We start from the raw sequence: 21,673 nt of genomic DNA on the forward strand, positions 1-21,673 counted from the left end.
GTAATTTTCTTCTGTGGAAACACGTAGCTGTTTCTTTAGTTAGGCTCTAACATGTAAGTTGCTGGTGTTTACCAAGCATGTAATAAATGCTAGAAAAATCTCAGGGTTGTGAGATGCTGGTGCTTTGAGGACACAGGAACTAAAGCCTTGTTAAAGGGCCACAACTTCAAACCTCCCATTTATTCTCAACCACGAGCTCATTGAATAGAATGATGGATAAAATCTCTCCCTTACTTCTGTCCCCTCTCCTCTCTCTTTTGCTTCTACATACTAGGTGTGCAGTATATACTCAGTACATACTTGCTAAAAGAATAAATGAAGTTATAGTGAATAGCAGATTCTACTCTAGTGAGGTCTTGATTGCCACAAAATCAACTGTAACCCAAAGAGGTAACTGAGTGCTAGGCTAAGTTCCTGGAACATAGCATATGGTTCACATTGGACCCAGAAGATAATAATACATATGTAATTGGTGGTGATGATGAATAACAAAAAGTGTTGTCCTTAGCCTATCATTTTAGAATATATACATTATATTTGCCCTTCATAAAAAACTCATAAGCTAACTTCTTTGAAAAAGGAAATGGGATTTGAAGGACAGAGCATAAAAGAAATTATTAAGAAAAATAAATATCATTACTGGGAGTTGACAGTTGACCTTTAATATGAATAAATTGGATTGTGGTGTATTTTGGTTTTCAGGAAGTCCAAACCTGTTTTCCAAGATTGTCAATGTGGTTAAGCCATACTGTTTAGATTTCAAATGAATAGAGATATTTACCCTTACGTAAGAACAGGAGCCATGTGACTTTTTATTTCCTATAGTAATTTGTAAAGCTGGATCTTTCACCTTTAGGAAGGGCCGCAACCTTCACTTTGAAATGTGATGTTGACAGGTACAAATCATAGTGTCTCCAAGCTAGTAACACTCAACTCTCTGTTCTTACTGAAAGACAGTAAGCGTATGTACAGTTTGCTCAGTGGGTTCACCTGATTGCCTTGTAGCACGGTCAGGAAACGTGAGGGTAAAGCCAAAAGACAAAAGTTCTGTAGACATAGAAGGAGAACCACTTACACCAAGCCTGATCTGATGACAGGAGTGAGCAATTTCTAATACAGCACAGGACAATGTGGGTCAAATAAAACCTATCTGCAGGCCATGCTTGGTTCCCCAGATTCATCTGTGACAATTGATCTGTGAGTGTTGAATGAATGCTTTGGGAGGAGAGTCACCTTGGGTTGTGTTTGGTTCTCCAGTTGGGGGTTCATCTCTTCCAGTGAGAATCGCTGGGGCAAACCCCAGGGAAACTAATGTGAAAATGCATGAATGATGGCTCCTGAAATTCATTGGTTCAGTGTTTTCATTTGTAACTAGCAGGTGAGGGTGAAGGCGAGCTATGCCTTGCCAAAATGAGAAGGTGCGTGTTGGCTCTTTGGGACACTGTTCTGAGAGTCTGTCAAGGAAGCAGGTTATGGTCTTATCCTTTAAGGCCAAGCAGACTGGGTCTGCCTTCTGGCTTCCCTACACAGTGGCTATGAGACATTGAGCAAGTGGCTTAGCCTCTGGAAACCACTCTTGCCTGTAAAGCATGGATAATAATAGTACCTTCCACATGGAAAAAGTTGTGATGAGACCTATGAGGTAAATAATGACTTAAGAAGTGTGTTGCATGGGGTCACCTGAGTTGCTTAGTCATTTAAGCATCCAACTCTTGATTTTGGCTCAGGTCATGATCTCAGGGTCATGAGATCGAGTCCTGCATTGGGCTCTGCACTCAGTGGGGAGTCTGCTTGAGATTCTCCCTCTCCCTCTGCCCCTCCTCCTCCTCTCCTCTCTCTCTCTCAAATAAATAAATAAATCTAAAAAAAAAAAAAAAGTGTGTTGCAGGATGCCTGGCTCTCAACAAAGGATAGGTCATGGTAAAAATATGAAACAATGGACAGTAAGAGGAAAAGAATTACCAATGTGCTATTAGATGGATACCAGTTTGGTCAGGATTTTGAGTAGCTCTTTATATACTTATCCGGAGCTCTGATAGACCCCAGAAAGTCATGTCTGTTTTCTCACAGACTACCTTCTTAAATACTTGGGGCAGTTTTTGAGAGTATTTTCTCTCATACTGTGTAGGCCAGCTATGACTGGGTTATATTACCTGTTCTTCCTTTTGTTAAGTTCTATAAAGACCACATCTCTCTCTCTCTCTCTTTTTTTTTTTTAATTTTTAAGTAAGCTCTATACACCCAACATGGGGCTCGAACTCACATCCCCAAGATCAAGAGTCATATGTTCTACCGACTAAGCCAGCCAGGCGCTCCCACACCCCTCTCTTTTGACAACTAGAATTTTGCCATTTTATAATGAGATAATAGCCAACCTTACACGAGGTACGTTTTTAGTTTACTTGATGCAATTTGAGCAATAGCGTGGGTTTCATTAGAAACACATTTTCAAGTCATCTTCTATTCAGGTGATTTCTACAGTTGGCCAACTTGATTGTTTTATTTCAGAGTGTGGTAAGGAAATAACCAACAAGTAATAGAAAAGTCTATATGAACTTTTTAAAAAAGATTTTATTTATTTGGGGTGCCTGGGTGGTTCAGTCGGTTAAGCCTCTGTCTTTGGCTCAAGTCATGGTCTCAGGGTCCTGGGATCAAGCCCAGTGTCGGGCTCCCTGCTCGCAGGGAACCTGCTTCTCCCTCTCCTCCCTGCTCATGTTCTCTCTTGCTATCTCTCTCTCTCAAATAAATTAATAAAAATTTTTTAAAAGATTTTATTTATTTGACAGAGAGAGACACAGCGAGAGAGGGAACACAAGCAGGGGAGTGGGGAAGGGAGAAGCAGGCTTCCCACCGAGCAGGGAGCCTGATGCAGGGCTCGATCCTAGGACCCTGGGATCATGACCTGAGCCAAAGGCAGCCGCTTAACGACTGAGCCACCCAGGCGCCCCAATGAATAAAATTTTTTTATTAAATCTTTTATTAAAGATTTTATTTATTTATTTGAGAGAGGGAGAGAGTGCCCATGATCTACGGGGAGGGGTGGAGGGAGAGGGAGAAGCAGACTCCCCACTGAGCGGCGAGCCCATTGCGGGGCTAGATCCCAGGACCCTGGGATCATGACCTGAGCCAAAGGCAGACACTTAACCTACTGAGCCACCCAGGTGCCCCTCTATAAACTTCTTATTGAATTGACATCTATTATGAAAAATTGGTGATAACTACAGGTGGTTTTATGATAACCAATATTCCAACAGTATTATGTAGGTGCTAAAGATCATTATGAGGGTGCTATAAGAACATAGAGAAATATGTAATGAAATTTAAAGAATGCTGTGTAAAAATGGAATATCCACAATTATAATAATAATTATGTAATAGAATAGATACACATAGGAAATATACAATGAAAATGGCTGCAAGTTTATCAGGAGAGTAAGGAAAATAGGATTATGGCACCTGAATACTGTTATTTTAATTTTTTTGGTCTTTATAAAAACTTCAAAATATCAGATGGCTCGGGGGGTTCAATTGGCGGCTATCTCTAATTGAATCCATAGCCTTATGTGTGTATTGACAATATTTGGCTAGAGCCCAGTATACTGTAGTTATTTATCAGATTTCCTCTGGTCACTAGCTTGGATGATATTTTAGATAATGGTGACTGACATTACTATATTCTTCTTCTTTTCAGTGATGAAAATGCCAGGAAAGATTTAAAGACCCTACCAGCCTTTCCAACCAAAACTCTTCAGGAGCATCCATCCCTTGCTTACTGGTAAGCCAAAGCAAGACAACAAGTGACCTTGATATCATAGCCTCCATTGAGAACTGCATGCTTTTCAAGAAATTAAATGAAATATAAGTGAAGAAAGTATCAAATAGCCCATCACATGCATCAGAGTGACTATAAGTAGACCTTGATCCTTTCCGTGAAAGGGTCTTGCCAAAGCTTACTGGAGATCATCGTACCAAGATTGTAGTCATTTGTGAAGTGTGGCTATGTGCCTTCTCATTCACATGTGTTAATGGTCTGTAGAGAGTGCTTTTAAGTAAACATGTGCAGTTGCTGTGTAATGTGGCCTTAATCTAGCAGAGTGTAATATACATGTTACAAAATACAGATTTCCTTGGATGGAGGTTTTCTTAATGGCCAGAAATGACCTGACTGATCAGAGGTGTCTTCTGTGGCCAAAAATTGTTGTATATTTCAAGTCGTTCTATTTGTTTATATTACAATGAATCCATAGTACCCATTTTCCTTACAGCATTTTTCCTAGAAAAGTACTTATTTCCCCCTTTGAATTAGTTACATCCCCTTTAAATACAGTTTCCTTGATTTATGGCTCTGAATCCTAAAGATAGTTTTCCTTTCCACTGAAAAACTGATTACAAAATAAATATTCAACATGAATAGCTTTAATAGGAAAGATGAAATGCAGTTCCCACAGAAAGAGCAAAGTGAGTCCTGAGACTACATTGCTTCCTGAGTCTGGAATCTTCCAAACAAATCATTGTTAAGTGATAGTTTCTTAAGAAAAAAAAAAACAAAGACCGTTTACCACTGATTACTGGTTGTGTAGAGATAAAAACATTTACCCTTCTAGGTTATACTTGAGATATGATGGGTCTCTGTAAGTAGGGTACACTAGCTGACATCAAAGGTGACAGACTTTAGCCTAGTTCTTGCCTTTCTAGTCAACAAGGTTGGCTTTTTTTTTAACTTTTTTTTTTTTTTTTTACTAAGTAATCTCTACCCCCAGTGTGGGGCTTGAACTCATCACCTCAAGATCAAGAGTCACATGTTCTACTGACTGAGCCAGCCAGGTGCCCCTCTAGTCAACAAGTTTATACTGGGACAATAACGAAGGGTTTTCTCTGAAAGAGTGTGCCCCAGGTAGCGAGTGACAAGAGTATTTTGGATACTCAGACTCAGAACAGTTTTAATCCTTTCTAAATCTTTGTGGATAATTTAAGGAAAATGCCTTTAATAACTAACACATGCTGATCTCTTTTTTTTAAACCTTTTAATTTCCCTAGCAAGGCTCACTAATTAGTATTTAATAATATTATTTTGTATTTTATATCCCATTCAATTATGGCAAAAAATACCAGTTTTTCATATGATAAATTGATATTATCTTTCCTTTTCCAATAAATTAAGTTTTTAAAAGTATTGATATATTTATTTATATATCATATAAAATATAAATTAAAAATCATGATAGGTAGCCAAATGTCTGACGTTCAGGGATCCATGTCCTATAGAAACTCAAGTCAGCCAGCTTCTATCTCCCAAACAAGTTGGTGAAGGTCTTTATTCTCAAGTTTCTCAACAAGCCAGCTGAGAATCTTGAAACTGAGTCTGTACCTCATATAATCGTACATGCCGTATTTCTCATTTCCTTGTTTTACAGTGAGGACAGGGTAATTGAGCATTATTTGAAAATCAAAGGTCTGACTCGGGGTCAAGCTGTGGTTCAGTAAGTATCTGTCTTTCCTTTTGCTTAGATAGACTTTTAATGTCTTCTGTTTGAAGAAATCATCTGAAAATGATTTCTATTGTGTGGTTTGTGTGTATATTGTCCCCATCTGGTTAGAAAAGCCTTACTATGAATTATAAAATGCCTTGAATCATTCCATAGTTGGTGTTATTAATTCAGATATCTTCTAGTGTCAGGCAGGTAGCAAAACAGAAATGTAGGCCAGGTGTAGGGCAATAGGGAATGGTGGGGACTGAGGTAAACTGGAGAGCTGTTGTCCTGAGTCGAGGCAAGGTGATTCAGTCTCAGAAATCAGGCCTAAAGCTATCAGACCTGATATTTCTATGAAAAGCTGGAAATTCTGATTTTTAAAATCCAATTTTAAACATTGCAAAGTAATTTTAAGAAAATTTTATTACAATGCAAGCCAAACAAAACCTATCTGGAGGCCATGTTTGGTTGTCTGGTTTGCGACTCTACTTTGGGTAGAGCATACAGTGTTGGTGTTGGATAATCTATATCTGCATGCTACCAAGAACAGACCATAGTAACATATCTCTGCATTTTAGACTTACAGAGTTACCGCCCATTTATTTATTTTTTTTAAGATTTATTAAAATCAGCGGGGAGCCCTGACGCAGGGCCCGATCCCAGGACCGTGAGATCATGACCTGAACCAAAACCAAGAGTCTGAGACTTAAGCGACTGAGCCATCCAGGCACCCCACCATCCATTTATTAACAATAGTTCACAAGCTATGTTGAAGTTTTAAAATTATAAGAACTAAATTTATAATTTTATAATTTTAAAATTATAAAAATGAATATAGCATTATTGCTGTAGTAATTGTAGAATAACTTTTATGGCCATCGAAGTTCTTTTAAAAACCCACTGAATATAGCTCAGAGCATGTGAGAACTGAAGTCAGGACTTAGAGACCGCATTTCCCCTGGTCAGTGTATAGATCTCCCTTACAACCTCTACCTCTTGCACTAATCGCCTTTTTATCACGGCACACCTTCTGTGGCCTTCAAGGCAGAAATCAAAAAGGAGCAGTCCTTGACATTTTAACTCATGGTGCCTGTTTTCTGGGGGGGCGGGGGGGGAAGAAGAGTAACAATTTCCCTGAAGGATTTTAGGTTAGGCTAATGAGCATGTTATGAAGTGTCCTTGTTTAAATTCAGAGTCCTTTTACTTCCCTTAATCATCAAGGGAATGGAGTTGTGGCTCCAAGTAAGAGACTAGCTTGGTGGTTAAGGCTCTAGACTGTGGAATCCATCTCACTTTGTTAGAATCTTGGGTGTGCAGTGTATTTGCTACATGTTGCTGGCCCATTTACCTAACCTCTTATATTCATCTACATACAGGCCATTTACTTTGTAAAAAAGCATCCCAAATTATTGATTACAAAACCCAGAGCAGGGGCGCCTGGGTGGCTCAGTTGGTTAAGCGGCTGCCTTCAGTTCAGGTCATGATCCCAGGGTCCTGGGATCAAGCCCCGCATCGGGCTCCCTGCTCAGCGGGGAGCCTGCTTCTCCCTCTCCCACTCCCCCTGCTTGTGTTCCCTCTCTCGCTGTCTCTCTCTGTCAAATAAATAAATTAAAAAAATTAAAAAAAAAAAAACCCAGAGCAATTGATATTCAAAATGTCATTAAAAAGCCCACTTGTACTAAACAGGAACCTCAATTCTTTGTGAGCAGAGAGGAAGTCTTACACAATTTATTCCACTCCATAAAGCCTTAGAAGTACACAATCAATACTTGTTGATTAGAAATAGTAAATGGAGTAAATGGAGAAATCATTGTTTTAATTTTTATTTGGGGGGTATATTTTTTAAAATCAGTTCAATATACAATAAAATTCATCCTTTTTAGGTACATATTTCTTAGAGTTTAGACCTAAGAGTTAAGGTATATATTTCTAAGAGTTTACCACAATCAGTAAGTGGAATCACTTTATTTTTTTTGACAATTTATTTTTTTGACTATATGTATGTACGTTATGTATGTAATTTCTAGCCCCAACATGGCATTCCCAACTCACAGTCCCAAGATCAAGAGCCATATGGTCTGCTGACTGAGCCAGCTAGTGCCCTACGATTGCTTTACTTTTTACTTGTTATGAGCATGACCCAAAAGTTGTTCTCATTGCTTTGCATTAAGTGCTTAGTTTAGTGCTTAGTTTTAAAAATACTTGCAATTTGGGTTTATGATACGGTCTAATATGTTTCTAAGACATAGAAATCTTAATATGCAGAAAATAACATTTCTTATAGCTTTTGGAAATTGAAGTTTTGTTAGCAACTTCCTAACATTTGGGTAAGGTAAAATATATTACTCCCTAGAATGGCTTATTCTATTTCTGCTTTAGTCAGAGGCATTATCCATGGTTGTAATGAGGAAAGTAGACACAAATTGTGTTTCTTTTCTTTTTTTTAAGATTTATTTATTTATTTGAGAGAGAGTGAGCGAGCAGGGGGAGGGGCAAAGAGAGATGGAGAGAGAACCTCAAGCAGACTCTCCGCTGAGTGCAGAGCCCTACGCAGGCTGGATCTCAGAATCCTGAGATCATGACCTGAGCCGAAATCAAGAATCGGACACTTAAGTGACTGAGCCACCCAGGCGCCCCACAAATATTTCTGTACATCACTTTTCCCAAAATGATCCTCTAATTTATTACGAGATTATAATATATATTCATTTTTCATAGGTATATGAAAATAGTAGAAGCTCTACCCACGTACGGAGTCCATTATTATGCAGTAAAGGTAAATACTTTTGCATAACAAAGCTTTCATAATGCCCATGTTAGTTTGTGAGTTAGTGAACAGTACCAGCGTCTAAAATCACATAAATTAATATGCATATGTATGCAAATTATCTCTATAAATTTCAACATTTAAAATATGATTGATTTTCTTTAAAAAAAGCCTGATTATATCTTGTCATTTGTAGCAAATTATAACGCTCATTATTTTGTAAAATACTTGCTCCATTGAAATGTTTTCCCAAAACCTCTATTAATCCTAACATACTCAAATTATTCTCTTTTAGCACATCCATTCCTTTTACCTATTTTTGCTGCTATTTCTCTTCTCCAGTTGTTCACCTGCCTAATAGTGCCGGATACTCACTTGATAGAGCCTTTATATGAGAATCATAAACTTGCCATTGTCATTTCAGCAGATTCATAAAGTTCTCAAAATTTTGCAGGATTTGCGATAGCAATTTTCAATTGGTATGTTTCATATTTGTGTAGTATTTTCAGGTGTTTTCAAGCAGGGAGAGATTGATTAAGAATGAAGGGGGGGAAATCAGAGGGAGAGATGAACCATGAGAGACGATGGACTCTGAAAAACAAACCGAGGGTTCTAGAGTGGAGGGGGGTGGGAAGATGTGTTAGCCTGGTGATGGGTATTAAAGAGGGCACGTTCTGCATGGAGCACTGGGTGTTATACGCAAACAGTGAATCATGGAACACTACATCAAAAACTAATGATGTAATGTATGGGGATTAACATAACATAATAAAAAAAAAAGAACTATTTTGAGATGTAAGGGATAAAGGACCATTAAGAAGGGGGTCTTGTTTGAAAGGAATTTTATCATAGATCAATCTTGAGTGACTTTTCAAGTTACAACAGTATTTGCAATTCAAAATGGGGGATTAAATAATAAATACTTGCATAATGAGGATACCTGGTACTAAAAATATGTAGCAATTCAACTTCAGTTTCTCCTGATTCTTAATTTTTTTGCATATGGGTATATGTTTAAGTCTAAATTTTTCTTTCCCTATGTCAATACATCCTTCACTTTGGCAAGACCTAAAAGATAAATTTATGAAAAAAAAATTCCTCTCCTCCCCATATGTACCTCAAAGTGATGATTCAAACATCCTGCCATTGAATCATACAGTTCTCCAAAAGAGCTTTTTCAGTATTCCCACATTCATTGTTAAGTGGCTTATAAAAACATCAGGTTTGGAGCCACCTTTCTCATCTTTGTAATTCTTTGGAAACTTCCCTGACCATTATAGCTGGTTACTGATTAAGAGAACAAAGAGCTTTTTTTCTTTTTCTTTTTAGTTTCTTTTCTTTTCTTTCTTTCTTTTTTTTTAAATGGATAACTGGCTTTCCACTCGGGATTAATTTTACATTTTCTTTCTTTTCTCCAACAGTCAAGACAGTAATGGTTCATTCTTTTTGATGGCATTAATAGTATTGATCTAACTTACAGATCTTTTTAGAAGGCATTTTAATAGCAAGTTAGGTTTTTAAGTAATGTTTTGTTTACCAAGACAGCTTTATTGTGACTTGCTGATATTTGTTAAAAGATGAAATTGGGGGCACCTGGGTGGCTCAGTTGGTTAAGTGACTGCCTTCGGCTCAGGTCATGATCCTGGAGTCCCGGGATCGAGTCCCGCATCGGGCTCCCTGCTCGGCGGGGAGTCTGCTTCTCCCTCTGACCCTCCCCCTCTCATGCTCTCTCTCTCTCTCTCTCATTCTCGCTCTCAAATAAATAAATAAAATCTTTAAAAAAAAAATTAAAAAAAAAAAAGATGAAATTGGTAAATCTTCACCTCTAGAAGACTGAACAATTAGGGCTTGGTTCTCATGCTTTTCCATCTTCCAGGATAAACAAGGACTTCCTTGGTGGCTTGGAATCAGCTATAAAGGAATCGGCCAGTATGATTTGCAAGATAAAGTGAAACCTCGGAAAGTAAGTGTGAATCACTTTAGACACATAGGAGAACTTAAGCTATTCTGGATTTGGCAACATTGCTTTAATGGGCACCAAAATAGTCTCGGACAAGTAACTTTCGTTAGTGAAGCTATGGGTTCAGAGAAGGCTCAGGTTAAGTGAAAAATGCTTTTTATAACTAATTTATGTACCTTTCATCCAGCAATTCCACATCTGATCATTTATTCTAAGGGAATCCAGTTATGCACAAAGACTTAACTGTAAGGATGTTGATCCCAACTTCATTTATAAATGCATACAATTAGATTTCTATTTTAAGGTCATATGAAGAGAAGGATGACATTTGTTTTCCAAGTTTTGTATATATCTATCTGTTATATAGGCACAAAATATTTATTTATATACATAATTATATATAATGTTAATATATTTTTTATATAAATTATATACACACACACACACACATATATATACATACATACATATACATACGTATGCTTACTGACATTGGATGGATACACAGGTGGATGAATTGTGAAGACATAAGCCTGAGTATTTGGTGCTGGCTCCCTCTCAGTAATCCAGTCCAATCCAGTAATCCAAAAAACTGATCTTTTGACTACTGCTGCTATTTTCACTTATCTTTGGTTCACAGTTTTCCACACGAAACATGTCTGCTTTTTTCAAAAGAAAAATAAGTCCTGTGCTGTTTATTAAAGGTCACACTCTCTCAGGTTTGGGTGTTCCAGACCTAATAAATGACGTTATTTTCCATTTGAACTGTGACCATGACGCTTCTTCTCTTGATCCAAGCACAGGCGTATAATCCGTTTCTGCCCATATGAGAATGGATGAGTCCGCGTAGACAGCCACCCACCTGCCCTGGCCTAACCGTGTATTATAATGACACGAAGGCTTACTCATGCCGCCCCTGGTTGGTTTCGCCGCCCTCCCTGTGCTCTGCTGCCATCACTGGGCGACACGGCAGTGAAACAGTGACCTATAATAGCAGACCATGTGCTATCACACCCCGACACTCCTATCAAGGAGCCTTGAGTAACTCCTATCATTTCCATCTGTCTCGTGCTTTAATGTCTGTTAGAAAAACAGCCATATTCATCATAACCCGGCCTTTGTCATCATACCACAGTGTTCTTCATCTTCTTTGTGGTTTTTCAGCTTTTATCAATGCTCACAATCTTTCGTTGAGTTAAAATAATTAAGCTCCTCTTTTCTCCCCATTTTATGACTGTGAGGCTGACACAGACAACACAAAGGGGTGGCCCAGGGCTCACCCCCTTCAAATGCCAGTCCTGCCCTCCCGGAGCAGACTAGCTGGGCATTGAGGCTTCTTATTGGAAAATACTGATAAAAATAAAATATCATTTCATAACCTATATCCATCTGTGTGAGGGACAGGAAGACAGCGTGTTTGTAATCCTATAACAGAATGGTGTCTCTATAAGCCCTGTGACTAAGGTCAATTGAAGTAAGGTATACTTACTTAATTTCCAGGAAGAGTATGAATAATGTTGTTCACCCCTTCCCCATGATAACCACAGTTCATTGAGACTTTGTCAGTGTATATCCTGAGCTTTCCAGAGAGAGAAGTCTTCCTATGCACACGATTTCATCCCATGTGCTATTTCTCCAGGTTACTTTATAAACACATCTCTCTTCACTCGGTCTAAAGCTGCCCAGTATCCAATATGTGGAAATACATACAAATACTGATTCGCTTTTGATGGACATTATGGTTGTTAACTGTGGGGGTCCATGGTGGGGAGAAGGAGCATAATGAATCCCAGTCAAGGCATATAACTAATCCCTAGTTTATCTATTTTATAATACCAAATCATTGCTTATCGTGTTTTCTTGAGGTAGACCTCAACCTGTATTAACATTTTTTGGTAATTTATTTCTCTGCTGAATTTTACTTTAAGAAATAACATTCACGGGGCGCCTGGGTGGCTCAGTTGGTTAAGCGACTGCCTTCGGCTCAGGTCATGATCCTGGAGAGTCCCGGGATCGAGTCCCACGTCAGGCTCCCTGCTCAGCAGGGAGTCTGCCTCTCTCTCTCTGACCCTCCCGCCTCTCATGCTCTCTATCTCATTCTCTCTCTCAAATAAATAAATAAATAAATAAATAAATAAATAAAAAGAAATAACATTCAGGAGTCTCACTGGTTTCGCTGAATCTTGCATGTCATATATAACTTAAATCAACTCACAAGTCATCTCTTAGCGAATGTGGCTTCATGAAATTGAGAATCCTGCAGAATATAAATGTATCTACTAAAAACAACCAGACTTTCTCCCAAAATAATGGTGAATCAGAATCTGCACAGTAAATATTGCAGCGAATTTCCTCTCAGTTGCTTATGACTCACAGCCCCTTCTTTACATTCACAGTTTCATAGGAATTGGTCAATATTGTTTGACACTGATCACAATCAGCCTTGCTTGTTCAACCCAGAGTTGAGACAAGGATCAGAAGACACTTCCTTTTTTCGATTGGCAGAGTTTTCGCTTTCATTTTCAAGATGTGCCATTCAATTCAAAAAGGACCTAACGGGGCCATCTTGTTTACCACTGCCTCGTCTTCTCTATGTTGGTTATTTTTGCAGCCGTCCACTGTACCACTGTTTGCATCCTCCTTCTTCTGTTAAAACCCGACAATGGATTTTGCTTCCATCTGTTTATTTTTCCATGGCCAAACAACCTATGGGTTTAATTGGAGGGAGGATGTTCTACAAGTCACTGCCCTGGCCCAGTTGGTCCAAATGAAAGGGCCATAATTTAAAAGGCCGTGAGCACTGACTTGTAAAAAGGAGGATCATGCTTCAGCTGTTTGCATGACCTGGGCACACAGCAAGTTACCAGTGGCCGAGCAGGAATGAAGGTCAAGATTGGCAAACCCTGAAACAAAGGCTGGAATGGGAGGCCTTGGAGATGCTCAGCCTCTTGAGCTGCTTGTTACACATGCCTGCTGAGTTATAAAATTACGTAGCTTGAAAACAGGCCAGAAGGGGAAAGATTTGCCAATAATAAGAGAGACTGACTAATGCCAAAGCCTATTTTGAAAAAAAATGTTTGTCTGAGGCCCACAAGCTGAAGCTTTCTGCCCTTTCCATATAATGTCTATTAGTTGTAGCCTAGGAATGTTGGGGACAATGTTTCTCGTACCTGCTAGAACACCCAGCAAGTATTCTTCATGTATTTTGGCTCTAAGGCTTTTGCCAGTCATGGGGGAAAGTTTTCCGTCTGTGTAGCATAATGATGCAGAGCAAGAATTTGGGAAGCAACCCATGGCCTGTCTTTGGTGTGTGGTGTCTGTTTGCTCTGTGACCTTGGGCATGTTTTTTTAATCTCTCTTTAAACTCAGTGTCTTCATCTGCACCATGGTAATACAACTGACAACATAGGGTGTTTGTAAGCATTACATGAGATTATATTCAGCATACACAGTCATCACTACGCAACTGGTTGTTGTTCGTTGGTAGTGACAGAGAAAGACAATTTAAAAAGGTATGAGAAATAGGCTTGGTTAGAGAAGGACCCAACATTGCTACAGACTCGTAGCCCTAGCGTTCTAAGAGTCCACACTCAGATTTTCTGTTTTCAGAGACTCTTAAGCACTCTGTGCCAATTTATTAACTGTAATGCCCTGAGGCATGATGCAAATTAAGAGAATTTTAAAATTCTGAGTAACAAACCACAAAAATTCAGGGTCTTAAAAATTCAGATCACAAGCAGTTTTTTTTCTTTTTAATTCTCCCTTTATGCATGAAATATGTCATTGCAAACTCTTATGGAATGTGAAAACATACCAGAACTGAACTTAATTTCAAATCGTAGGACATTTGAACTTAAAAACAGTGAAGTTTTACATTTAAAACAAAAATGCAAGCTTGTGTTCCCTAGGTTTTTATTGCTCGTTCAGTATTTCAAGGAAAAATGTCATTTCTTCACAAAGAGGTAGAGTGGGCCAGTGGCTAAGTGAAGTATTGATAGATGTCATGACTGATTCGTAGTCCTCCAGCAAGTTATTTGACCTGGGAAAACCAGACCCTGTCAGAGATGGGAGAAATAAAAAAGTCATGCCAGCCAGGGTGTCACCAGCAGACCTTGGTGGGATAAAATGCCTTTCAAGATTAGTATCTTTGTGCATTATAACTGCTAACCAAGTCTTGTGATGTGCATCATCACCCCGGGGCATTTCAGGGTGGGGAAAGAGTACTTAGCCTTCTGTTAACTGATTTTTTTTTAAACTATTGGAATTCCCAAATGCCTAGAGCCAGATGAATTAAGTCACAAGCACAGGAGTCTTCCTGTTTCCTTGTCATGAAAGTACAGGGTTCATTTCATTTAAACTCGGGGACTTGCTTACTTTTCTAATAAGCACAGCCATCTTGACATTTCTCGCCACTCCTGGTTTTTCCACCACCTGCTGCCGCCTCACCAGGGAGCTCGATGGGGCTGCTCCTTCTAACACTGCTTAAGTTCTGGATGAGCTTAGCTGCAGAAGAAGGAACATGTGCTGTCCAGTCACACCTTCTACGTCAGTACATAATAATGTATGGTGTGGAAGAAAAGAATGGAATTAGAGAATGTCAACTGGGGACCAGTCCATCCTGTTTGTAAAGTGTCTAATTAAGCTCCAGCCACACCAATAATCAATCTAATCATTAAAGCCTTCTGCAGAGTCACTGGGAGGAGAGCTCAAATCCTACATGGGTTTGAAATAAGAAACCAGTCCTGCACTCCTGCTTACTGGTTGGCTGACCTGGAGCTGTCACTCAACCTTTCTGGGTCTTTATTTCCTCAACTTTCAAATTCCAATAATTCTGTCTACTCTATCTACCTCAAAGATCGTTGTGAGGACCCAATGGGTTAGTGACTAATTTTACCGAGTAGATTTTTTTTTCCTTCCTACCATATTCTGATTTATAGAAGACTGTAGATATTTTTCTTCCCCTCCTGTAAGCTCATCACAGGATTTTAAGCAGTTCTTCTAAGACAAGGAACTCTCAGAGAATCGGTTGGGCATTGGTGAGTCTCCATTTCCATTTCACAACTGGCAAGCAGATGGAAAGAATTCAAGGCAAGCAGCCTGATTAGTCATAAAGCCTAATTGTAAGGGAGGCTGGGAAGGGTAGTCTTTGGGTGGGTGGCCATGGGCAAAGCCATAACTCAGGGTGTTTTGTTACTAAAAGGAAGGAGGGAAAAAAGATCCTGTGGGTGATAAGTAGTTTCTGTCACACTGTGTTTGTTTTCTCTGAAGTCTTTTAGGGGGATGGTCAGTGAGAAACTAATGAGTGAGCAAAGAAATAAAACAGGATGATAAATTTTGGATAGTTTCTCGTGGAAACAAAATGGAGGGACAATAATGGGATGGGTGTGGAACCCTCAGTGGCTTCAGGGAAGGCCGTTGAGAAAGGTGACATTTAAACTGGGTCCTGAAGGGTGGGAAGGGGACAGGCTATGAAGAATGGGTTGACACGTATGCAGATGGGAAGGGGGTAGCCACGTCATAAAACTGGGAGGATACCGCCATAGCTAGAGCTTAAAGGCTGAGAGTTTTCTCTGTAGAAACAGAAGATGGTGTTTGAAGAAGAGGAAGTGGCTGCTGGACAGGCAAAACCATTCAATTTCATTGTTTAATCTGTTAGTTTGTATTTCCAGGCATTTACCGAATGGCTGAATTGTTGGCACATACAGAGAAATGAAAGATAGTACTTTATTTTTTTTAAGGTTTTTTTTTTTTATTTATTCATTCGAGATACAGAGATATATATAGAGAGAGAGAATATGAGCAGGGGGAGAAGCAGAGGGAAGGGGAGAAGCAGGCCCCCCGCTGAGCAGGGAGCCCGATGCGGGGCTCGATCCCAGGACCCTGGGATCATGACCTGAGCCGAAGGCAGACGCTTAACCATCTGAGCCACCCAGGTGCCCCGAAAGATAGTACTTTAATAGGATTGACTTGTCCAAATGCCACATTAGACATTTATCTACAATGCGTAGAGAAAGCATTGTGACAAAAATGTTCTAGGAAGGGGCATAAACAGTAAAGGCTTCTTCGCTTTGTACTTATGACCAAAGATTGGTTTGGTTTTCATTCATTCATCCTTAGGGAACAAATTTCTAACAAGAGAGTACAGTTTTCCCCAGTTCTACATTTAACAACAACAACAAAAACAATGTATTGAGCCCATGTACAAGGACCCTGAGCTAGTACTTTATATTCTTTATTCCATTTAAGGAAAAAGCCAAGTCCCTGTCATTAAGGACCTGACAGCCCATCTGGAAAGACAGAATTATATTTAAAGTTAGGGATTTTACTGAAATATTTAATAACTGGGCTAGACACCAAGCTGTGAGAAGGGATGTCAGTTGTAAACCCCCAAATGAGCCATGCAGGTGCCCCTCAGCAGCAGGTCGGCCCTGGTTGTACCATCCATGTGGGGGGAGCCCTCTACTGCAAGTATTAATAGGAAGTCATTAGGTCGGCCCTGGGAGGTTAGAGATTCAGCCACAGAGGAAATCTGGGGGAATCACATCCCCTTGGATGGTCAGAGTTTTATATTATGCATTTCCTGATGACCAGAACTTCATCTAAACTTTTTCTAAAATACTCTGAGTGTTGTACTCCTTGCATTTAAGACGTGATGTTTCATGTATGGAGGGTTATGATATCACATCTCAAAAGGTAATTTTTGCTACCGGAGTACGTCCCATTTTGGTATGTTATAACATTTTTGTTCGGCACACCTGACTGTTAGCATTGCCTCTTCTAGTCTGATGGGTGGTGTTCAGTCCCTCTGGTGGGTAACATTTGCATTTAGAAAATCTGAACAACCATTTGTTCCTAAGGGGATTACCTAACTGAGAAAAATAGGACCCCAGCATTCATTATTTTGGAGCAAACATTTCATCTTCTACATCAACACACTCCATCTACCAAAGCATAGGTATATCACCAAAAATTATCCTCTGAATCAGGCTTTCTCAGTCTCTGCACTGTTGACATTTGGGGCCAGATGATTTTGTCCTGAGCATAGCCTGATATTCAGCAGCATCCCCAGCTTCTACCCACCAGCTGCCCATAGCACCTGTCCCTCCTGCAGTGTGACAACCAGAAATGTCTCCAGATATTCCCCAAATGGCCCAAGGGTTGTGGATGAGAGTAGGGAGTGATGTAAATCATTGCTGGTTGAGAACCACTAATGCAAGTAAAATTTAAGGGTCCCAGAGTCCTTTTCTGCAAATGGCTGTTATAACTGCTGGGGTTTTTTTTCCTTGTGAGGTCGATCTGAGAATTACTCCAAGTTTTTGTCAAAAAAAAAAAACACAAAAAAACAAATCTCCATTGAGTCCTCTTCCCAGATGAGTGAGGCAGGATGGGGTACTTTGGTTAGGCAGTGGGGTTTGGGGAGCCTAGTTGTGCCTGGGTGTGAATACCAGATCTGCCCCCATTTAGCTTTGTGACCTTGGACAATTTATGTAAACCTCTCTGAGCCTCAGTGGTCTGTCTTACAAAATGAGGCTCTAAGTAGTAACTCCCTGTAGGGCTGTTGGGCAGACTCACTCTCAGGCACATAAGCATTTGATGGATAGAAGGATGGCTGGATAGAAGGTGGTCAATTTGGCTTTCTAAAAGCCCATGATCCTGCAAAATTCTGTCTTTGTGGGACTCCAAAAGGCAAAACTCATCCACTCACTTGATCATGAGTACTAACAGTACATTCATCTAGTATAACTTTTTTTTTAATGAAAAAAGCATAAATCAATAGTACAGTGATTTGGTTTTGCTTCAAGTTACAGCAAGGGATCACCCGATGTGAGTCACTGATGTACAGTCATACAGTACAGCTGTGACTATCCCAAATTTAGTCATTTCCATGTGAACTTGCAGTTAAATGATTAACCTATATTATAAGTGCTATTAAAAAAAAAGCCTCTGATGATGCCTTTTCCATCCTGGTCTGGTGTTACACCTTTGGGTGACCTCTAATTTTGATTTGTTAAGATTCAAAAAGACAGTTTGATCCTTTCTGTCCGAGGCTTTCCCTCAGTCTTTTATTAGCCTGGGAGGTCCCCCCCCCGCCCGGCCTGTGGCAGGTGCACACTCCTCAGCATTGTTGGCACGTTCCTTTTCTGGGTACCCCAGACAGGAGGGAGCTTGCTGCCATGCGTCTGTCTGTGGGCGTGCCCTTGACCCACCCCTCCCTCCTCCTCTCTGACCTCCGCGATACAGGAACAGTGAACAGATTTCCTACCCAGAGGGTGTATCAGGAAACCACCGATGAAATCAACAGAGATACAGCAGTTTTTACAGAGGCTGAAACTCACAGAATTGGAAACCCGATGTGTCAACAGAAGAACTTGACTGGTTCTCGTCAGTGGAAAGACAGATGTGGGATCCAGACAGCTCTTTCTACTTCTGTTTCTGCTATTTAATGGCAGTCCCCCATCCTCACAAAGACATGATAACAGGGGATTGGACGGAGTGTCCTTCATAACAGTTACAACTAGCTTTATCACTTACTGAATGTTTATTCTAAACCAGACGCTGGGAATAAGTGCTTCATAAATGTAACCTCACGGAAGCCTTCCAACAACCCTCTGAAGCAGGCGTTGCTCCCATTCTACAGATGAGAAAACTGAGACTCAGAGAAGTTAAGCAAGTTACCCCCCCACACACACACATAAAAAAACAAGTGATGGAACCAGAATGCAAACCCTTGGTACACTCCACCATCCTCACCCTAGCGGCGACGGCCACCGGGAATTAAGTCTGTGTCATTCCAGTTCACTTAGGCTATTACAGGCACATCTATGAAATCCATTTTCCATAAACTTTTAAGATTTCAGGTGGGGAAACAGCTTTGCCTTCTAGACTTGAAGACTCTCAGTCTCGTACCATTAACTTCTTTTGCAAACCCAGTTGCCATCTCATTATTTCAAATTCCTTAAATAACCTGGAGCCCTTCACTGTTTAAGTAGGGCTTTTGCCTGCAGGGAGGATGTTTGCTCTCGATGTAGGGACTTGCTGAATGGAGGCAAAAGCTCTAGTATTTCCCATTTGTAAGTGATAAGAGGGGGAGGTGGTGGCTTTCAGAGATCATGTTTCAAGTCCGGCCCTGGTTTTTATGTGTGTGGGAATGGACGCAAAGAAAAACACAGCTGAGCTGCATTGTGGTTCTTCCTGTAGAACCTGTTCATGCCCAGGGTGAGTAAACCTGGGGTAGCAATGTCTCCCTGAGACAGTCTCCAGTGAAATTTGTGCCTGGATTCGAAGCAGCTTATTTCCCGGGAAGTATCATCAGGATCCCCGCTCCGGCCCATTTAAAAGAATGTGTCTCCCTTCTGGGAAGATCTGCCAGGGAGAACTTCGCCCTCTTTCTCCCTGATTGGAGGAAGGAGTAGAACTGGGGAGGTGTCACCCGCTAGAGTTGCTGATGTTGGTAGCGTGTCAGCCGTGGGAGGCTCTGTTTGTGAAATTGAGTTACACCTCGGTGTCTTATGAAACTCAGAACTCACCGGAGCTGCTGTCTGGGAGAGGGGAGGTGGAGCGAGCTTTGGGATTTTCCTTCACATTTCTGTCCTGTTTTTGGAATCTGGATGAAAAGAAATGAAAGCATCCAGTCTACGGACGTTTTAGGAAATGGGTATGTAGCTTTAAGCTTTCACTAATAACTCTTGCCACCTGGGTGATTGTTGTAGTTACACTGACTGTGTGATCAGACCACGAAGGGCTGTGTTCTTAGCGTGTGCTGGTTTCTCTCACTGTGTTTGGGGTTGGGGGTCCAGGTTGAACGCTTTTGTCTCCTGGTTACATGTGCATAGGAACTTGTAGTTCGTGCTGTTCCTTTACGTGAGGTTCACATGTTCGTGAAAATCTTGGCTCCTGTACTTCAGGAAATGGTTGTGTTGATGGTGCTTTGCAATTAGACAATTCAAATGCTCCCCTAAGATTCAAACTCCGGCCAAAGTCTACTAATCATCAATAGTGGGACAAATTCCAAGTTGAGAGGAAAAGCTGAGGCTCAGGCTAGTACCAGGGGGTTGGGAAAGAAAATACAGCAGGGCACTCGGCCTCGGGAGTGGGCTGCTTTTTACAAATTATTTGATTTTCAAATGCACGTTGCTAGCTCACTTCTCTTTCTTCCAACCAATTGGCAAATGACACCGAGTGCAGCATTAGAAGGTCAGCAGTGGGGGGGGGGGCACCTGGGTGGCTCAGTCGTTAAGCGTCTGCCTTCGGCTCGGGTCATGATCCCAGGGTCCTGGGTTCGAGCCCCACATCGGGCTCCCTGCTCTGCGGGGAGCCTGCTTCTCCCTCTCCCATTCCCCCTGCTTGTGTTCCCTCTCTCACTGTCTCTCTCTGTCAAATAAATAAATAAAAAATCTTTAAAAAAAAAAAGAAGGTCAGCAGTGGGAATATAGAAGTGGGTTCTATTTACAAAAACTGGAGGCTCTAACTCAGAAACCAAGAGGGCAACCCCACATTACTCCCCTCCCCACCTCTGCTCCAGTTCCTGGCACTAGGTTTATGTCGCATTTAGGGGAACTCTCGTAGGTGGGAAACTGGTATCACAGAGAATTACCCCTGCTTGGGGTCCCGTTTTACTTTCACTTTGCATTCTTTTGAAATTTCATCCGTGGTTCTGCTGAAACATCCCTTTGAATACTTTCCATTTGAATATGAAGTCAACATCTTTGATCAGAAGGCATGTGCTTACTGGAATCTGTGAGGATTTCCTAACTATTTTTATTTAGTTGAGTCAGAGGAAAAAGAGTATGCATGTTCCCCACACTGGCCTGGTTTTAGCGTTCAAGGTAGATTTACTCCTGAGGTGAAGATTACTGTCAGAGAAAGGAATAAAATGGTTTCAGGTTGTTGATTTGCAACAAGACTGCATCATATATCTGTGCTTCGCCTTAGTGTACCTTCTTGATTATTTGATGATGAAGCTGAGTTCCAGATTTAGGAAAAATCAGCATTAATTAAAGCTGTGCGTCTTTTCTGCATTCTTGATTTTGTAGTTATTCCAATGGAAACAGCTGGAGAACCTATATTTCCGTGAGAAAAAATTCGCCGTTGAAGTTCACGATCCACGGAGGTGAGGACGACAGCCTTTTCTTTATATGGTCGCGGTGACAATCCCAGTAACCCTGCTGCCAGGGACACTCATGTGCACATTTTTGTGCTGACATGTTTTCATTTCTCCTGGGTAGAGCTGGGAGGGGGATTGCTGGGTAACTCTACCATTTTGCATTCCCACCAACAACGTCTGTGGTTCCCTTTTCTCCACATCCTCCCTAACACTTGTTATTTATAGTTGTGTTTTTGTTGTTTTTTTAATAGTCACCCTAGTGGCGTACAGTGATAGCCCATTTTGGCTTGGATTGGCATTTCCCTCATGACTAATGATGGCTAAGCATCTTTTCATGTGCTCTTTGGCCACTTGTATATCTTCTCTAGAGA

The 21,673-nt window shown here is 40.6% G+C and overlaps 1 protein-coding gene across 1 annotated transcript in view; it reads left to right on the forward strand.

The window, feature by feature from the left end:
- FRMD4B (FERM domain containing 4B) overlaps positions 1 to 21,673 on the forward strand; it is a 173,396-nt gene that overhangs the window by 127,809 nt on the left and 23,914 nt on the right. Inside the window, exons 8-12 of the mRNA XM_044921219.1 lie at positions 3,692 to 3,775; positions 5,415 to 5,480; positions 8,190 to 8,247; positions 10,115 to 10,201; positions 21,232 to 21,308. Of these exons, the coding sequence (XP_044777154.1) occupies positions 3,692 to 3,775; positions 5,415 to 5,480; positions 8,190 to 8,247; positions 10,115 to 10,201; positions 21,232 to 21,308 (372 nt within the window). The remainder of the gene's footprint in view (positions 1 to 3,691; positions 3,776 to 5,414; positions 5,481 to 8,189; positions 8,248 to 10,114; positions 10,202 to 21,231; positions 21,309 to 21,673) is intronic.

The sequence above is a fragment of the Neomonachus schauinslandi genome, chromosome 1 (assembly GCF_002201575.2).
Source record: "Neomonachus schauinslandi chromosome 1, ASM220157v2, whole genome shotgun sequence".
NCBI lineage: Eukaryota > Metazoa > Chordata > Mammalia > Carnivora > Phocidae > Neomonachus > Neomonachus schauinslandi.